Source organism: Penaeus japonicus, unplaced genomic scaffold (genome assembly GCF_977035675.1).
Source record: "Penaeus japonicus unplaced genomic scaffold, GWHDUDI00000001_assembly GWHDUDI00000024, whole genome shotgun sequence".
Lineage (NCBI taxonomy): Eukaryota > Metazoa > Arthropoda > Malacostraca > Decapoda > Penaeidae > Penaeus > Penaeus japonicus.
This window is the reverse complement of record NW_028234426.1, coordinates 22,964,843-22,982,342: the sequence shown is the minus strand read 5'-3', so window position 1 is coordinate 22,982,342 and position 17,500 is coordinate 22,964,843. Positions and strand designations below refer to the sequence as shown.

Here is a 17,500-nt window from a genome sequence, read left to right as displayed (position 1 = left end):
TGCCATGTCACATTATTCAGATTGTTCTCCCTTTCTCCCTCTCTGTAGGCAGAAGCGCTGGAAATCTCAGCTCGAGAAACGTACCCACCCACAGCGAAGATAAAATCGGACGCCCAGTTTGTGTTGGATCTGCTGGGAAATGTTCACGACCAACTGGAAGGTTAGTTGGCCCTTTTTGTGATGGACGGCTAGTGGGCTTTGTTGCAACACGTTCAGGAAAAGGTGTGGAGCGGAAAGAATGCATTGTTGCGTTGTGGAGACGGTCGTTTTCATTCATGTGTTTGCCGTGTTTGGGGTTTCGTGTTTTGGATGGTTTTCAAAGGTATATGGGAGGGTTTTTTTCTATCTAGTGACAGACTTGAGTCTTTCTTTCTTTACTTTCGAATGTGTTCCTTCTTTTTTAGTGATGATATGAATGTTCCAGAAATTATGATAAATAGTTCACTTTTGTCACGATAGTTACTTTTCCTATTTTTGGTTGCAAATTACTATATAAAAAGTACACCTTCATTCTCTTCATACTGAATGGCCAGACTTGCTCACCAACCTGTCATTGAATCATATCATACTCATTCATCCTTTATACAATTAATAGTCTAACATCGAGTATAAACATGCCACCAAACATTTTCGCTTTTAATTGTAAACATCCCTATTTTCTCCTCATTATAACAGATAACCTAACTTCGAATATAAACAAGCCATTAATCGCTCATTATGTTCCCGAATCATATATCTTTCCTCTACTTTATATCAAATGACCCAACTATAAACAAACAACCAATATGTAAATGTATTACCTCATAAAATTCTTTCCTCCACTTCATAATGATTGCAACTCTCGCTTCCAAATTACCTTTTAGCACTTCTCTCAACCAGCACCGTCAGTAAAGCTATCTCCTCACATCTCACAGAGACGATAGCGTACCTGAAGAACTACGCCATAGGGGAGACGCCCAGCATATCGGTCGGCGGGGCGCTGATGGAGGCTGAGAAGATCCTGAAGGAGATCCAGATGAGGAACTTCACGCAGTTCGAGGACGATGCCGAAGTCGAGCTCAGGTATCGTTGGTGTCGTTAGGGACGCGTCTTAGTAGAACGAGTGTCTTAATTTGTCAGGCAATGTTATATGTCACTCTTTAAAAGTAAATTAACCCCAGGAAAGTAATATTTTTCTCCTTTGAAGAGTTTTATCGACAGAGTCTGAAATTATACCATAAGATTTTGATTTTGTTCCTGTGAAACTTAATTTGTAATGCCAAACTAACTGCTGCATATATACCTCACGGACTTACTTTTAGACTGTTACAGTAAATAACACAAATCCTGCATGAACATAAACCCCAAATGTTGCTTTACCAACACACTCCCCGCAGGAAAGCGAGGATACTCCTGGACCGAATCATAAAAATGGTCCAGAAAACGCCAGTTCTTGCGGCCCTCAAGAGCTTCGTCAAAGAGATCCGAGACAAACTGAACGAGCTACGAGAGAAATTGGAGACTTCGAATGAAAAAGTCGAGGAGGTAAGACAACGCTGATAACAGGGAGGAGAATACAAACGGGTCCATGTTCGTATAGGGGTGTTGAACGAGGCCTTCAGTTCCACTCTAACCTAATACTTCCTCTCATAATTTAAAATGAGAGCGGTAAATTAAATCCAAACTAGAAAAAATAGCATGGTATGTATATATAAAATAAGAAGAAAAGGGGTGAAAATTGGGGCTACAGCCACATACAAGTTGTTAGATGGACTAGAGTTTCCGCAAACGATAGTCAGTTCCTAAGAAAACAACATTCCCCACATGGAAAAAAAAACATATCCATTTACCATTCACAATCAACCCCCTCCCTCACCCGCCCTTAATTCAGTCAATTTCTTTATTTACGTGTCAATTTATTCATGTGCTTACTCACACACTCTACCACTTGTTTCCTTACCTACATTACAGACAGAAATTCTGAACCTGAGCAACCGAGAGCGGCTGGCCAAAGTGAAGAATTTATCCCTCGAGATTCGAAACACCGAGCAGATGGTTCAGAACCGGAACTTCAACTCGACTCAGCAGACGAAGTTGGCCGACAGGAACCTCAAATTGACGATTGCTAACTACGAAGTGAGCGCTTGTATTTGTTTGATTTTTTTGTTTTATTGTTTTCATTATCATCGTTATCATTATCACCATAATCATCATCAATCCACTAATATGAGAATTATGATAGTAAAAGTAATAACAAATATGATAATAATGATAATTATCATTATTGATATTATATCTTTAATAATTCATACGATTACTTTTGCTAATTGCTGATATTGTTATCAATAATGATGATGTAATGATAATGATTATCCTTGTTGATATTATATCTATAATTCATACGATTACTTTTGCTAATTGCTGATATTGTTATTGTTACTCTTATTATTCTTTCATCATGACGACGAAACTCAGCATCTCACCTCGCGTGCATGACACCTTAGACACCTTAATCTATCCCATTCCCATCCCCCACCACCTCTCTTTTATCTCCTCAATCCTCGACCTACTCCATCCTATATTTCATCTCTCTCCAGGCCTTGATAAGGATGCTGATCGACCTAAGGAACAGCTCGAACTACCTGCAGGATTTCCAGGACACGCTCCGGAGGCTGAACAACGAGTACCGGGAGACGTACGTGAAGAGAGCTCATGACCACGCCATGGAGCTCATGAGGATTTCCATCCGGCTGCAGAGGTGACGAGAAACCCGTTTAGTGTTATTGTGGTTGATGTTCTTTGGTTGTTATTATTGTTATTATCTTTTGTTTTTGGTGGTGTTTTTTGGGGGGGTATTATTATGATTATTGTTGTTCTCTTCTTCGTTATTGTTGATATTGCTGATATTCTTATGGTTGTCTTTGTCTTTATTATTGTCATTATTATTACTTTGATTGTTATTGTTACTATTATAGATAATATTATCTTTATTGTTATTGGCATTTTCTCATTATCTTTATCATCATCTTTATTATATTGATATAATTATTCATTCCTATGATCGTGTTTATTGTGAATAATCCCATTTGTTTTCCTGGTTACTGATATCCTGACCCCGCCTCGTCATGCATCTTCACTAAAACTCCAACTCATCACCCAGCCTATTCAACAAGACGCGCGATGTTGCCGACGGCCCGCTGAAGGCAGCACAGGCCTACCAGAGGATCGTGGACGCCTTGATCAGCGCTCGGGAGGCGGCCAGGAACGCGTCGCACGCCGCCCAGACGGCCTATAAAGTGGTACGCGACGTTAACCGTTCTCAGCCCCTGGTTCCTCGCTTTGTTCTCTCTCTCTCTCTCTCTCTCTCTCTCTCTCTCTCTCTCTCTCTCTCTCTCTCTCTCTCTCTCTCTCTCTCTCTCTCTCTCTCTCTCTCTCTCTCTTTCTTTCTTTCTTTCTTTCTTTCTTTCTTTCTTTTTTTCTTTCTTTCTTTCTTTCTTTCTTTCTCTCTCTCTCTCTCTCTCTCTCTCTCTCTCTCTCTCTCTCTCTCTCTCTCTCTCTCTCTCTCTCTCTCTCTCTCTCTCTCTCTCTCTCTCTCTCTCTCTCTCTCTCTCTCTCTCTCTCTCTCTCTCTCTCTCTCTTTCTCACACATACACCATTATAACCATTGTCATTAATATGATAATCCATTACTGGTTCCATGTTCCCCCTATGATCACGTATGATAACCCATCATAATTATAATGTAGATTCATACCCTATAAATTCCACTCTAACACTGACACCCTATATAGCTTACATAGCTCATCAATTCACACTTTACGATATCATTCTAATACCACCCTTACCAGCAAAGATTTCCCACTAGTCTGATGACTAACTTCTCGATCTGATCACAGGCCTACCCCGGCGACCCCGAAAACTCCCTGGTTCGTCGAGCTTCCTTATCCTTCGACATGTCAGGAGGCCTACGTACCAAGGGCGAAGGCTTACGGACAATGGTTGGCCAACAGGCAGTCGACTTAGAGAACCAGAAGTTAGCACTGAAGAGGACGAGCAGCGACTTGGTCAAGACAGATGAGCGACTTATTGCGGTCAACGCCATCTTGGATTCGCAGATTTCTTCCGGTAGGCATTCTGAGCTTGCCTTTGTGATGAGGTGGTGTTGTGATGCATTGTTATTGTTGCATTAGTAGTATTAGTAGAAGCAATTGCAGTGGTAGTGTTCTGAATTCTAGCATTATTGTTGGCATTTTTATTTGTTATTGTTTATTCTGGTTACTATGATGTCTCATTTCGTCCTCCTCATTTTCTTATTCTTAATCTTTTGCTTTTCCTCCTTAACCTTCTCCTTTCTCTCCCTCAACTTCTCCTTCCCCTTCTCCTCCATCTCCTTTTCCCTTTCCTTTTCCTTTTCCTTTTCCTTTTCCTTTTCCTTTTCCTTCTCTTACTCCTTCTTTTTCTTTCATTGCTGCTGTTACCCATATTACCGTTCTTATAATTGATATGAATATCGTTCTTGTAATTGATAGTATCACCTCCGTAACAATTCCCTCACACTACGAAGACTCAGCCGCCATTCTCACCCAACTTCGACGATTCCAATATTCTTGTTCTCTCTCTCTCACTGATGATTCCTCTCTCTTCTTCTTCCTTTGCTGATAATTCCACCATTATTGTCCTCCGGCTAATATTGATTCCACTATCCTTGTTCTCCATTGACTGATGATTCCACCACTCTCGTTCGCCCAGGCATATCCTCGGACATCCACAAATCCCTGGAGAGGATTGCCACGGCGCATGACAACGTGCAGAACACCTTCGACCGCGTGACGGCGATTCATGGCAACCTCACCATCATCCGGGAGCGGGCGCTGGAGCTCAACCGGATCGACACTTCGCTGCTCAACGAAGTTCGGGACACGAGTAGGTCTTGCTTGCGGGCTTTGACTTGGGGTTGATGTGTGTGGTGTGTGGTCTCTCTCTGAACTTTGTTGTTGATTTTAGTGTTGTTGTTATTGTTATTATTATTATTATTATTATTGTTATAATTATTTATTATAATGATGATGATTATTATTGTTATTATCATTAGTATTATTATTATTATCATCATCATTATTATTATCATTATTATCATTATTACTATTAATGTTGTTATTATTATTGTTATTATTATTATCATTATTATTATTATTATTATTATTATTATTATTATTATTATTATTATTATTATCATTATTATTATTGATTTAATTGTTATTATTGATATGATTATTATTATAATAATAATAATTATTATTATTGTTATTACCGCTATTATTATTATTGTTATTATTATTAGCATTATTAGCATTATTATTATTATTATTGTTATTATCATTATTATCATCATTATTATTTTATTATTATTATTATTATTATTATTATTATTATTATTTATTTAATTGCTATTGTTATTATTATTAATGATTTAATTTGTATTATTGATATAATTATTATTATAATAATACTTATTATTGTTATCATCACTATTATTATTATTATTAGTAGTAGTAGTAGTAGTAGTAATAGTAGTAGTAGTAGTAGTAGTATTGTAATTATTAATAGTTATTATTATTATGATCATTATTATCATTATTGTTATTATTATTTTATTATCATTATAATTATATTATTATGATCATTATCATTATCTCATTATAATGATGAAATGATATTGAAATTTCATTATGATGAAATCAGTGCTTTGTAGCGTTGATTCAATTTATAACAAATTACGAGGGTGTGATTGTCACTTGATCTATAAAAAAACATTTGATGGTGGAGTAGGTAATAGTGATGATGATGATTATAGTAATTATTATTGTTATGATGAATGTACCAAATTATATAATTCTCTTTCATTTTGTGCTCTCTCCTTCTCCATCTAGTAACCAGAGGCGAAAGTACGACCATGAAAGGAGTGCGCTTGTCGTCCAACCTGCAGAAGACCGTTGCAAGGATCGAGAATAGGTTCACAGACCTTAGCGACAGAATCGAGGCTCTTAAACGCAAGATCAAACAGACTAGACAATATGCTTCTTCTGTAAGATTATCTTTTTTATTATTATTTAAATATTACTTTGGTTTTTGTTGTTCGTTTTGCTGGATGGTTCTATTTTTCTTTTAATGTTCGCGTCGTATGCAAGTGTTACATTTTTCAAAAGTTGTTTTCATTGTGATCTAGGAGAAGGGACAGGTTTAGACTAGAAGGATTTATTGCCTATAGTGTCTAAGGTACAGATTCGTATGATGTTTAAGAAGAAAGGTACCAATGCAGATGGCAAGTAGAAAAATTGGCATTGCATTACTAGAATAAGAACGATCTACTCCTTCTCCTATCGCATTATCACTGCAATATTTTTTGTTACAACTCCAGCTCTTTAAATATAAATGTTAGTCACTATAAAGAAGGACCACTAATGGGGAATGTACATGTATATGTAATTTAATGGGGAATATACATATTGTATATGTAAATATATATTGTTAATGCACTCAATATTTCCCAACGTATGTTATATACTTAATGACAGGTTATGAGTTATTTGGAACCAATGAAATATAAAAATTGATAGACCAGTAGAATAGATATTAATTCTGACAGTATGATCCTATAAAATGGTATGTTAGTTGCGCGTGTGAAAAATCTAAGGATTGAACACTCCGAATTTCACTATATTATTTCAACCCCTAATGGAGTAACAGTTATCTAAGATGATGAGTAAAGCTAGTCTGTATCAAAACAGATATCTGTCATGTTCTGTAAATGTCTCGTGTCTTTATTCATAGGAGATTTCTTTTCTTTGCAGATTCGTGTGTCACTTACTACCAATTCTTCCGGTATCTGTACGAGGAAATACAAGCCAGCTCTTCAGCCGTCAACTACAACTAACATTGTGCTTAGCTATGCCATTCAAGACAGGACTGTAAAGAACGCCCTCTTGCTATACCTAGGATCTCATAATTCGGTGGGTTTAGAGTTTGTGTGTGTTTGTGTATGTGCTTGTGTTATTTACTTGTTTCTGGATTATATGTTTGTAGATTTCAAATTCAAAATGAAACCGTATTTAGATAAACGTAAAACCGACGTTTTAAAAAGCATCTCTCCCGCAACCTCGCTCACACGTACTTAGATTTCAACATGGACTAATATATAGACGCCCCCCCCCAAAAAAAAAAAAAAAAAAAAAAAAAAACAATTACCGCATTTATTTCAGAGTGACTTCATGGCCGTTGAGATGATCAACCGGAAGATCGAGTTCATCTGGGATGCTGGAGGAGGAGCTAAGCGTATCGCCCACCCACTGAGGCTGTTGACGAACGACCAACAAGTCGCCGACGATACAAAATGGTACGTGTCGAAGAGCAGAGACAAAATTCTTTTCGATACGTATTGTGTTGTGTAGTTAGGATATGACGATCATAGTGAATTGTATATCATAGATGGTAACGCTGGCAAGATTTTTCTCCCGAGATTTTAGTCACGAGAAACCGGTTATTCACTTTTCCTTCGGCGACAGGTATCATATCAGTATAAACCGGATCGGGAACATCGGTCAGCTGACCGTCTTGCCCGCGAACTTGCCTCCGGGAGAAGAGGCAGACACCACCCCCGTCAGCGGTGCCTCGCCCGCAGGATTCAGTAAGATGGACCTCCTGCCGACTGACACGCTCTGGATAGGTGAGGCGGCGGGAATGTGGTAGGATTATTACGGTGGAAGTATTTCTATTTTGAGGAAATGTGTTTTGGTATTTTTAATATGTTGTGTTATTTTTTTTATAAGAAGGATACGTTGTGAAATTTATTATTTGATGTGTTATATAGAGTATTAACAAAAGGAAGAAACGTAAAGAAGCGGTAGTGCCATTTTCGTAAGTGTATTGTGATAATAAGGAAAAAAAGTTTTAAAAATAATCCTTCGACATCCTCCAAACAGGCGGAGCGCCCCCGAGAGCCCAGAATGTCATGAAAGCCAAGAAGTTCGCCGGATGTCTTCACACTGTCTTCATCGACGGAGAAAACATTGGCCTTTGGAACTTCACGGAATCGGAGGGCTGCGGGGCCTGTAACGAAGGGTGTGTGTTGGCAGTGTTTCAAGTGCCAGTGTTTTTTTGCATTCCATAAAATATATTATGTGTCTATTTTTCTCCGTTTTAGAGACTTGATTTTTGTCAGTGGGAGAATCATGTTGTAGATTCGTGGAAGAGAAACAAAGTTAACTTTTATTCCCATGAAAGAACGACAGTAAAAAGAAGAAGAAGAAAAAAAAAATAGGTATAACTGTCACCATTTCTCAGCTTCGATTTCCTCCCTTTTGTGTCCCAGAGAAAAATTGGTTCAGCGCCAGAGCAACGAGATCGCTGTCGGGTTCAACGGGAAGGGTTACTTCAAGGGCACCAACAGGATCAGGCGACCGAAGCAATACTACTCTACTGTGCTGGCGTTCAAGACCCTGGATGAAGACGCGCTGCTTTTCTTGGCGGTGAACGAGGCGAAGGTAAGCCTTTTGTTCTTGCTGTTGTTGTTGTTTTTATTTGTTTTTATTGCTTTTAAATTTTGTTCGATTATATTTACTATTTGTGATTAATAAGAGCATATGATACCGTTCATTAAAATGTTACTGATCATCATTGGAAATGGTTTGCGCTCTCCTTCTCTCTCTCTCTCTCTCTCTCTCTCTCTCTCTCTCTCTCTCTCTCTCTCTCTCTCTCTCTCTCTCTCTCTCTCTCTCTCTCTCTCTCTCTCTCTCTCTCTCTCTCTCTCTCTCTCTCTCTCTATCCTCTCCTCCTCTTATTCCTTTCCCTATAAATTCCCACTGGGAAGGTATATTATATATATATATATATAATATATTATATACTATATCCTCTCTCTCTCTCTCTCTCTCTCTCTCTCTCTCTCTCTCTCCTCCTCTCCATCTCCCTCCCTCTCCATCTCCGTCCCTCTCTCAGGCTATTTTTACATTTAACAATGCTCTTTCCAGAACCAGTACTTCAGCATATCCCTGGACAACGGGCATGTAGTTTTCACGGTTCAGTTCGACCGACAGACGCGCCTGATTATGAAATCTGGCAAGAAACACAATAACAACGAAATGATTCAGATTCAAGCTATTGTCCAGAATAAGGCTAAAGGTAATAAGGGTGCTTCCTTGCATAACCCTTTTTTCTTCTTTTAGGTGTTGTTTATATATGATGGTTAATTTGATCTCAATCTTGTGAAAGATAATGATAGAGAACATGATAAGATCAGAATCCAGTACATATAGAATATAAAAAGTAATAATAAAAAAAAAAGCTTAGCTCTTAATTAATTACTATATAGCACTTACCTTGTTCCCAATTCTTATCACTCCCCTTCCTCTCTTTCTCCACAGATGGTGCTCGTATGGGCCGGCTTATGGTGGGCGATCAAGACCAGCTGGGCACGGTCAAAGGAGGACCTGACCTTGACCTCTCCTACGTGCCTTATTACTTCGGCGGTGTTGATCCCGAGTTCGATAGGGACAGGTGAGATCCTTAGGGCTTGAATTGCATTGTGCTGGAACCTTCGATTGACGTTCGTGTAATTTCGTGTTGGTTTGTTTACTCGGTTCCTATTATTTTTAGAAATGGATGTAGTTTTGTTTATATATATATTTTTTTTTTATTGTTTTGTGTTATTATTTTGAACTCTTATTTATTATATGATTATGTGTTTTTTTATTGTATTTGTTTATCTTTACACTTTAGAATTATCATATAAAATTTTCCGTGCCACTAAAAAGTTGTCAGACAGATTCATACATGGTATGAATCTCCTAGTATTAATATTCCTTCATTCTGTGTCATTTCGCTGGTTAAGCAAAGTGGTCAGATAACATTTTCTTCTTATATAAGTCTTCCCAAAACAAATAAACATAAGACGTGCAACCCAGTCTAGGAAGTACGTCGGTCTCGCGTTCCGAAGTATCTTCAGCTTTGCGGTATTAGTTTCGGTATCCGCTTCATTGGAAATTGTGAAAGTCAAAATAATTTCTGACTTATCGTTTAATTTACCCATTTTTATTCATATGATTGAGTCTTCTTGACCTCTAATTAAATACATTTCGATTTTAGACTTAGATTTATGATAAGCACCCTACGAGGATGTACCTAGCAAGAATGGCAAGACCTTGGTCGCACCCGAGATCGAGGCTGTAAGTGACACGTAATTTGGCATACAGCATGACCCAGTATTAATTAACCTGTCTTCTTAATTTACCAGGTGGGGCAATGAGTTGGTCCTGCGTTCTCTCCTGGGCTGCATGGCTAGACTCAGTGTCTTAGACGAGGGCAAGAATCCGCTAACAGATGGGCAGTTCTACGGCATCGAAAACACTTGTTCGGAGAAGGTGAGTGAGAAGTTTATTTTCATAACGATTTTGTTAAAATATTGGAAAGAAAAAGTTTCGGTATATATATTTTTTTTTCTATAGTACTTGATCCAGTTATATTGAGGACTTAGCAACTTCTATATAGTTTTAAAGTAATCCATTATGTTCCGTTTAATTTATTCAAATAATGACTGAATCAAATTCTCTCTCCTGTACAGCCCCTGAATGAAGTTGGCTTCCGAGACAAGCTTTCGGCGTCGAGCTCGTCTTGAACGGGAGTCCGGAGTCCAACTTTGTCTTCATTCCCAAATCGATGGAGTCGGCGACGCGATGATTAGGTCTTACGCGTTGTTCGGTATGGCCAGGTAGGCGGAGGGCCTTTTTGGATGTCCCATTTCTTTTTTTCTTTTTTTCTTTTTTTTTTTTTTTTAGGCGCGGCAGTTGTTTTATTGTTTTTGGGTGATAAGGTGTGCAGTACCAGGGATTGATGGTGATATTTATTAGTTGTTTATATTTGTATACTCATAGTGTTGCAAGTACATGTTGAAATTTACTAAGTGATATATTTATATGTTGTTTTTTTTACTAAGGAAATGCATGTATTGGTTATCAAGTATATGTGTTATGTATCTTTATATATTAATGAAGATGACTGCAGATTATTTGTATTTCAGTAATAGGCATAAAAAATAAAAAAAAATAGGTTAACAAAAGTTCACTTTAAGTCCGTTTATTTACTTAAATTCTTTTCTCATTAATTTGTGGTTTTTAATTGGTGTAATTCTTTTCTAGTATCTTGATCAGAGTTATATAGGACTTAGCAGCAACTATATATCTTTAAAGTAAAGTAATATGTTTATGTTCGATTATTATTTTCAAAAAATAATTGACTCTTCCTCTCTCTCTCCTCTCCCTGAATGAAGTCCTAGGAAAGGGTCACGTCTCGTCGAGCTCCACGTGTCTAGCCGTGTTGAAACGGGAGGAAACCTTTCTTTCTTTCACCTTTCCACCGCCCTGAACGGTCTGCTGTGATGCTCTCCGACTCGTCGGCGTTCGTTAGGGTTGGGTGCTTGGTTAGAGCTGTCTGGGGCCTTTTTTTTTTTTTTTTTTTTTTTTTTTTTTTTTTTTTTTTTTTTTTTTTTTTTGTAATGTTTAGGATAATATTATATTTTATAGTTTTACTGTAATATAATTATATTGATGATTATTTGATTGTTTATTTTTATGTGAAAAGTGTGCTGTAATATGTGGTATGGTGTACATCAGTATTTTATTTTTTTTTTCTAAGGAAATGTATTTTTTCATATATGATTTATTGTTTTTGTTTTTAGTATATTAGTATTATTAAAGTAGTTTATGTATTATTTTATTTTTTAAATTAAAAAAAAAAAAAAAAAAAAAAAAAAAAGAAAAAAAATATATATTTTTTATTCTCTTTATTCTGTTGATATTTCTATTTAATTTTTGTGTGGTTTTTCTGTAGCAAAATGTATTTTATTTCTAAAAATATAATTATATACCATATCTTTTTTTTATAGAAGTTTAAAGAAGCACAGAGAGGAGAGAATATACTCTATAAATGGTATATTTTTGTTGATATTTTTTGTCAGTGTAGGCTCTCAAACTACGCGGGTTGCAAGCTGCAAAAGTAGTAAAATAGGCGGGTACAGTGTGACTATTTTTATGGGTGAAAAGTTGGTGTTATATACAAGCTTCCAATGCTAATTCTAAAGGAGTGATTAAGTATAATATCACTTCTGGAACTTTTACTTTCTAAAATTTCAGACTTGGTTTCTCGGTTTTAGCGATGTAGATTGTTTATGATAGTTTTACTTATATGATAAGTGATAATTGGAATGTATAATCATCAGAGTATAGTACATGGTATATAAATTCGTGTTTTTTCATCATTCATAGTCCCTAGATCCTTGTCTTCTCTACGTTGCTCAGTGTATATTTTACATACTGAATGCAAGAAGAAAAAGAGTGGAATCCAGTAAATCACCTGTTATTATTGCATCATTTTGCAGTGTGATATTTTAAGTCAATGAACTGATATCCGTATCAAACCTCTCCCTTAATATTCCTTCGCTGGATCGATGTATTGCTACGTATTCTCGTCTTAGAGCATGCATGCCTATGTCATGAATTTCACAGGTGAGTTGTCACAGGGTAGACAAAGAAGATTGTGATAGAAGCCCTTCCCCTTTTCCCTTTCTTAAGGATTTGAGGATTTCTTCCTTCTCCCTCCTTCACACTTGTGGTATCGATCCCAACTATGTACTAATGAGTGGATACATTTTCTTAAAAGGACAATGAAACAGAAGGAGATATGTCAGCACCCACCACCACCACCACAACCACAACACCCACTGTACGCTATGGTGAAGGGAGTACTGAGACCCATAGGATATAGTCACTAACAGAACACTACCACTAACACACTTATGTACTAAAATTTGTAGATTTCTCTGTCATGTATATTGTGCGTGAATGGTAAGTATTGTGTACAGGTTATTATAACATATTTTTTGTGAATAATCCAAGCAAGGATTATTTTTATCTTTTTAAGAAAAACAGAGAAAATGATCTAACTCACAACAGAAAATTGGGTGAATATTTAGATATTCTTTTCTGTATATATGTATCTCAGATTAAGATTTAATTGCATGTTTTCTATGCATGATTCGAATTTCTAAATCAGATGCTGCACTGTAGAGAGTTCTCAGTGTATCTGCATATGTAATTTGCACAAGTAGGACAGTACTGTGAAGCTGAACTTGTACTTCTACTTCCCACTCTCTGTAGCGCTTTTGTAATAGGCAGATCCACTTTATATTAGCGTCTGTGTATTTTTTAAAATATTTCTTTGAATATTTACTACATGCCAGTGCTCCTCTTCTTGTTATTAATATACTGAAAATCAAAACAAGGTGGTCATAAAGAATTACCTTGATTATCTTGTGGATTGTTTGTTGTTCTTCTGTTCATATATGCTTTTATGTACATTGTATAAAACATTCTCCTATTTAGCCAATTATTTCCTGTAGATATGCTTTTTCCTCTGATACTATTAGCTAACAGAAACGAAGGATCTAACAGTCCTTCTGCCGTAATATATATATATATATATATATATATATATATATATATATATATATAAATTTTTTTTTGTTTTGTTCATAGGGATAAGTTATGTGGGTGTTCTTTCAAGAATCATGTTTAAACAAATGGGTTCAGTTTGAATATTATTTAAAATGTAAACTAGATATGACAAGGAATAAGTTTATGTTGATACTTTATTAAACAGTTTTCATGAACACTTCTGTAATTGTGAAATGATGAACTACTTATTATCAAAGTACAAACTCAAGTCACTGCACAGAGTTAATGCATGAGAGAAAGGTATTTATCAAAGAAATCTATAATAGGTCCCGGGTATCTCAGTTATTTTTCAGGAGAATGAAAGATCCTTACCCGATCTGTAACAATGTAGCTATCAAGTTGAGAATAATACATTTTATGCAGGAAGCTCGCACATTCCCAGGCATGTTTTAGGCCCCACCCTTGTTCCCAGGTGTATTTTAGGGCCATTATGTCAGTCGTTGCGTAGTGCAATTAGAAGTCTTTCGGTTATATAATTGCACTCCATTACCTCGACAGCCCCTGGCACCGGGAGAGGTCCATCCGCCAGACTTCTACTCCGTGTCGCTCGTCGAGGGCCACCTGGACATCCAGCTCAATGGAGGAACGGGCATTGAGAGGATCATGTCTGCCGAGAAGTTCAACGACGGCCAGTTGCACTCCATCTCAGTCATCAAGGAGAATAGGAGGTGTGGATGGGTTGAAGATGATTGTGGGAAAGATGGCGTGGGACGTTTTGGTTGAGTGATTTGGGAAAGATGACGTGGAACGTTTTGGCTGAGTGATTGATCTAAATTCTTGCTTTAGTTTTAGTCCGTGGGTGTGTTTGTTTTTGATCGGAAGTTACAAGTTCTAAGTTTCTACAGTGCTTGATATAAAAACAGTGAGATATATCTTAAGTAATTCAAAATATGGTGCTTCACAAAGCTCAGCAATCTATTTGTCTTTTGAACACATACAGTGAAACAACCCGGTATCATTCACTTTCATAATCAATCCAACGTTTTTTCTTCTCCTTCCATTCCCCTAGAGTAACCCTGAAGGTCGACGACAGAGAAGTGAACAGCACGAGACTCGACCGAGGAGGCCAGGTGCTCTACGGGCCGAACACAGGAGGCCTCTACTTCGGAGGCGTTCCTCAGGGCCTCGACGTCGTGACCATGGTCGGGTCCTCGAGCTCGTTGAAGGGCTGCATTCGGGATGTCATCGTCAACAACAAGTAAGTGGAGAGTGTGTGATGCTTATCGTGAGAGAGTTGCTATTTTTTTTTTTTTTTTTTTTTTTTGTTGTTGTAAAGATGATCATGAAATTAATTCTTGTAAACAGAGTTATAATTCGATTGACACTGAAGAAACAAAGATGAAAGAGGCATAGCTAATGTATTTTTACCCATTCTCAGAGTGCTGCCTTTCAATCGGCCAATTCAGTTCCAAGATGTATACATTGGACGGTGTGCTGACGTGCCAGCCACAGCCATGCAAGGAATGGAAGGCGACATGAAGGTATACACAATTTCATATTTATACACAGTTTAAAGGAGAGTGATGAAATGTATTGTATATGCAATAAGAGTAAAGCTTAGATTTTTACTAGATTGATAGACCTATAGTTGTATTTTTTCTGTATATAGTAAATAACTAAAACGTAAAGACACACAACAATGAAATTACTTCTTTGACTAAATCCAACATTTTGTTAAAAAAATAAATAAATAAATAAATGCAAACCCATTTATCCTCTTCCCTCCTTATCATCCTTTCGTCTTATCATTTCCACGAAGAACCGATACATTTTTCATGCCCCACACCTGTCCTGACGCCCTCGATTACCCTCTGTAGGTGGTGGACTCGTGCATGCCGCCCACCCAGCACACGGTGGAGTACAGAGCCCTGAAGTTCGGGGACCAGTTGGACTCCCACGTGATGATTCCCCTGGACCGAAACACCTTCAAAAAGGACTTCAATATATCCTTCGAATTTAGGACCTATTATCCAAACGGACTCTTTTTCTTGGCTTCGGTAAGTGTTTTTTTTTCACTTTCTGGCGACATGACTCGGAAATGCTGTAAATCTTGGCAGATCGTATAACAAAAATATATGTGAATAGTAAAGATTAGTTGAATATATATATATATATATATATATATATATATATATATATATATATATATATATATACGTATGTATACGCATATATATACACATATGTATACACATATGTATACACATATGTATATATATGTTTATATATATATATATATATACATATATACATGTATATACATGTATATGTATATACATACGTACATACATATATATATATATATATATATATATATATACATACATATACATATATTCATATATATATATATATATATATATATTCATATATATATATGTATATATATATATATATATACATATGTATATACGTATATGCATACATACATAAGTATATATAATATGTATATTTATATACATATATATATATATATATGTATGTATGTATATATATGTATATATACATATGTATATATATGTATATGTATATTTATGTATATGTATATATATATATACATATATATATACATATATATATATATATATATATATATATATATATATATATATATATATAATATAAAACACTAGGACCCACTGTGGATCCTCACGAAATAATCTATAGTAAGAAGAATATTGCCCTTAGTGTAGCTTTCCCCTTTACCGCCCCTCCAACACACCAGAAAGTCGCACACAAACAAACTCGATATACACATCAAAGGGTCACCCTCTCGCAGGTCCCCCTCCACAAAGGCCAAAAGCCACACAAAATGCTTTCCATTTTTCCCTCAACAAGAAAGTCTCCCTCAGCCTCCTCTTACCGAATGCCCCTCACAGCACACGAGGAAGAAGCAGACGCAGACCCTCCTGGCGCAGCTGAAGAACGGCCGCGTGACGGTGACCATGAAGAGGAGGAAGAAGGCCAGCGAGATCGTCTCCGGCCCGGGACTCAACACGGGCAGGTGGAGGAAGGTAAGGCTAGTCCACAGGCTCTCTCTCCAATCTGTGTGTTATTATTATCATCATCATCGTCATCGTCGTCATCATCATCATCGTCGTCGTCGTCGTCGTCATTATCATCATCATCATCATCATCATCATCAATCATCATCATTATTATCATACTCAATCATATCATTCTATTATTATAATTATTTTTTTTTAATTCTATTTATTAATTTTTTATATAATTTATGAATTCTCTTATCTTAGTTTCTCCAACAATATTCATACTTATAGTATGATATCATTTATAAAATTAACGATTTTCGTGCGGGTCACTATCGACTTTCAGCAATATCCACTGTGTTTTTAACGGAAATTAACACATAATCCTATCTAACAAAAGGCTACAATCTCTGAAGTTACCTTACTCCTTAATAAAAATCTATCAAAAAAAAAAAATATTTTCTCTACTATTACTTCAAAAAAAAAAAAAAAAAAAAAAAAAAAAAAAAAAAAAAAAGCAACAATCACTATCCTTCCTCCCAGCCCGCCTCTAAAAAAAGTCCCGCTAACCCCCCTCTCCCCATCCTCCGGAAGGCCAAGAAAAAAAAGGAGCTCGCGGTGGACAAAGCTGAAACGGCTCAAGGTCAACAATAAGCAACAGTCAAAAAGGGCAAGCTCCGCACCTCCCAGTCTCGTCCCTCCAAGGCCTCAAGCTCAAAGGTGTGGCGTCCCAAGGGACAACCACCTTTATTAAGGTTATAACTGTTAATGTTGTTTTGTTTTTTAGTTGTTTTTTTTAGTTTATTTTTATTGTATATTTTTTAATATTTTTTTTTAATATTTTTTTATTATTATTATTATTATTTTATTATTGTTATTATTTTTATTTCATTTATTATTGTTTTGTTATATTGTTATTTATATTGTTTATTCCATTATTATTATTTATTTATATTTTTCTCTTATTTA

General features: G+C 36.3%; 1 protein-coding gene across 1 annotated transcript in view; it reads left to right on the top strand.

Annotated features, from left to right (window-relative positions):
• The window catches only part of wb (wing blister), a 240,685-nt gene that overhangs the window by 221,411 nt on the left and 1,774 nt on the right, over nucleotides 1–17,500 (top strand). Inside the window, exons 38-62 of the mRNA XM_086551150.1 lie at nucleotides 49–160; nucleotides 915–1,062; nucleotides 1,377–1,524; nucleotides 1,951–2,115; nucleotides 2,577–2,737; nucleotides 3,140–3,278; nucleotides 3,876–4,104; nucleotides 4,729–4,902; nucleotides 5,910–6,064; nucleotides 6,831–6,989; nucleotides 7,239–7,372; nucleotides 7,542–7,702; nucleotides 7,959–8,097; nucleotides 8,348–8,519; nucleotides 9,006–9,156; nucleotides 9,399–9,531; nucleotides 10,268–10,394; nucleotides 10,595–10,641; nucleotides 11,915–12,047; nucleotides 12,688–12,750; nucleotides 14,040–14,209; nucleotides 14,551–14,739; nucleotides 14,920–15,022; nucleotides 15,359–15,538; nucleotides 16,421–16,636. Coding sequence (XP_086407276.1) covers nucleotides 49–160; nucleotides 915–1,062; nucleotides 1,377–1,524; nucleotides 1,951–2,115; nucleotides 2,577–2,737; nucleotides 3,140–3,278; nucleotides 3,876–4,104; nucleotides 4,729–4,902; nucleotides 5,910–6,064; nucleotides 6,831–6,989; nucleotides 7,239–7,372; nucleotides 7,542–7,702; nucleotides 7,959–8,097; nucleotides 8,348–8,519; nucleotides 9,006–9,156; nucleotides 9,399–9,531; nucleotides 10,268–10,394; nucleotides 10,595–10,641; nucleotides 11,915–12,047; nucleotides 12,688–12,750; nucleotides 14,040–14,209; nucleotides 14,551–14,739; nucleotides 14,920–15,022; nucleotides 15,359–15,538; nucleotides 16,421–16,636 — 3,708 coding nt within the window. The remainder of the gene's footprint in view (nucleotides 1–48; nucleotides 161–914; nucleotides 1,063–1,376; nucleotides 1,525–1,950; nucleotides 2,116–2,576; nucleotides 2,738–3,139; nucleotides 3,279–3,875; nucleotides 4,105–4,728; nucleotides 4,903–5,909; nucleotides 6,065–6,830; nucleotides 6,990–7,238; nucleotides 7,373–7,541; nucleotides 7,703–7,958; nucleotides 8,098–8,347; nucleotides 8,520–9,005; nucleotides 9,157–9,398; nucleotides 9,532–10,267; nucleotides 10,395–10,594; nucleotides 10,642–11,914; nucleotides 12,048–12,687; nucleotides 12,751–14,039; nucleotides 14,210–14,550; nucleotides 14,740–14,919; nucleotides 15,023–15,358; nucleotides 15,539–16,420; nucleotides 16,637–17,500) is intronic.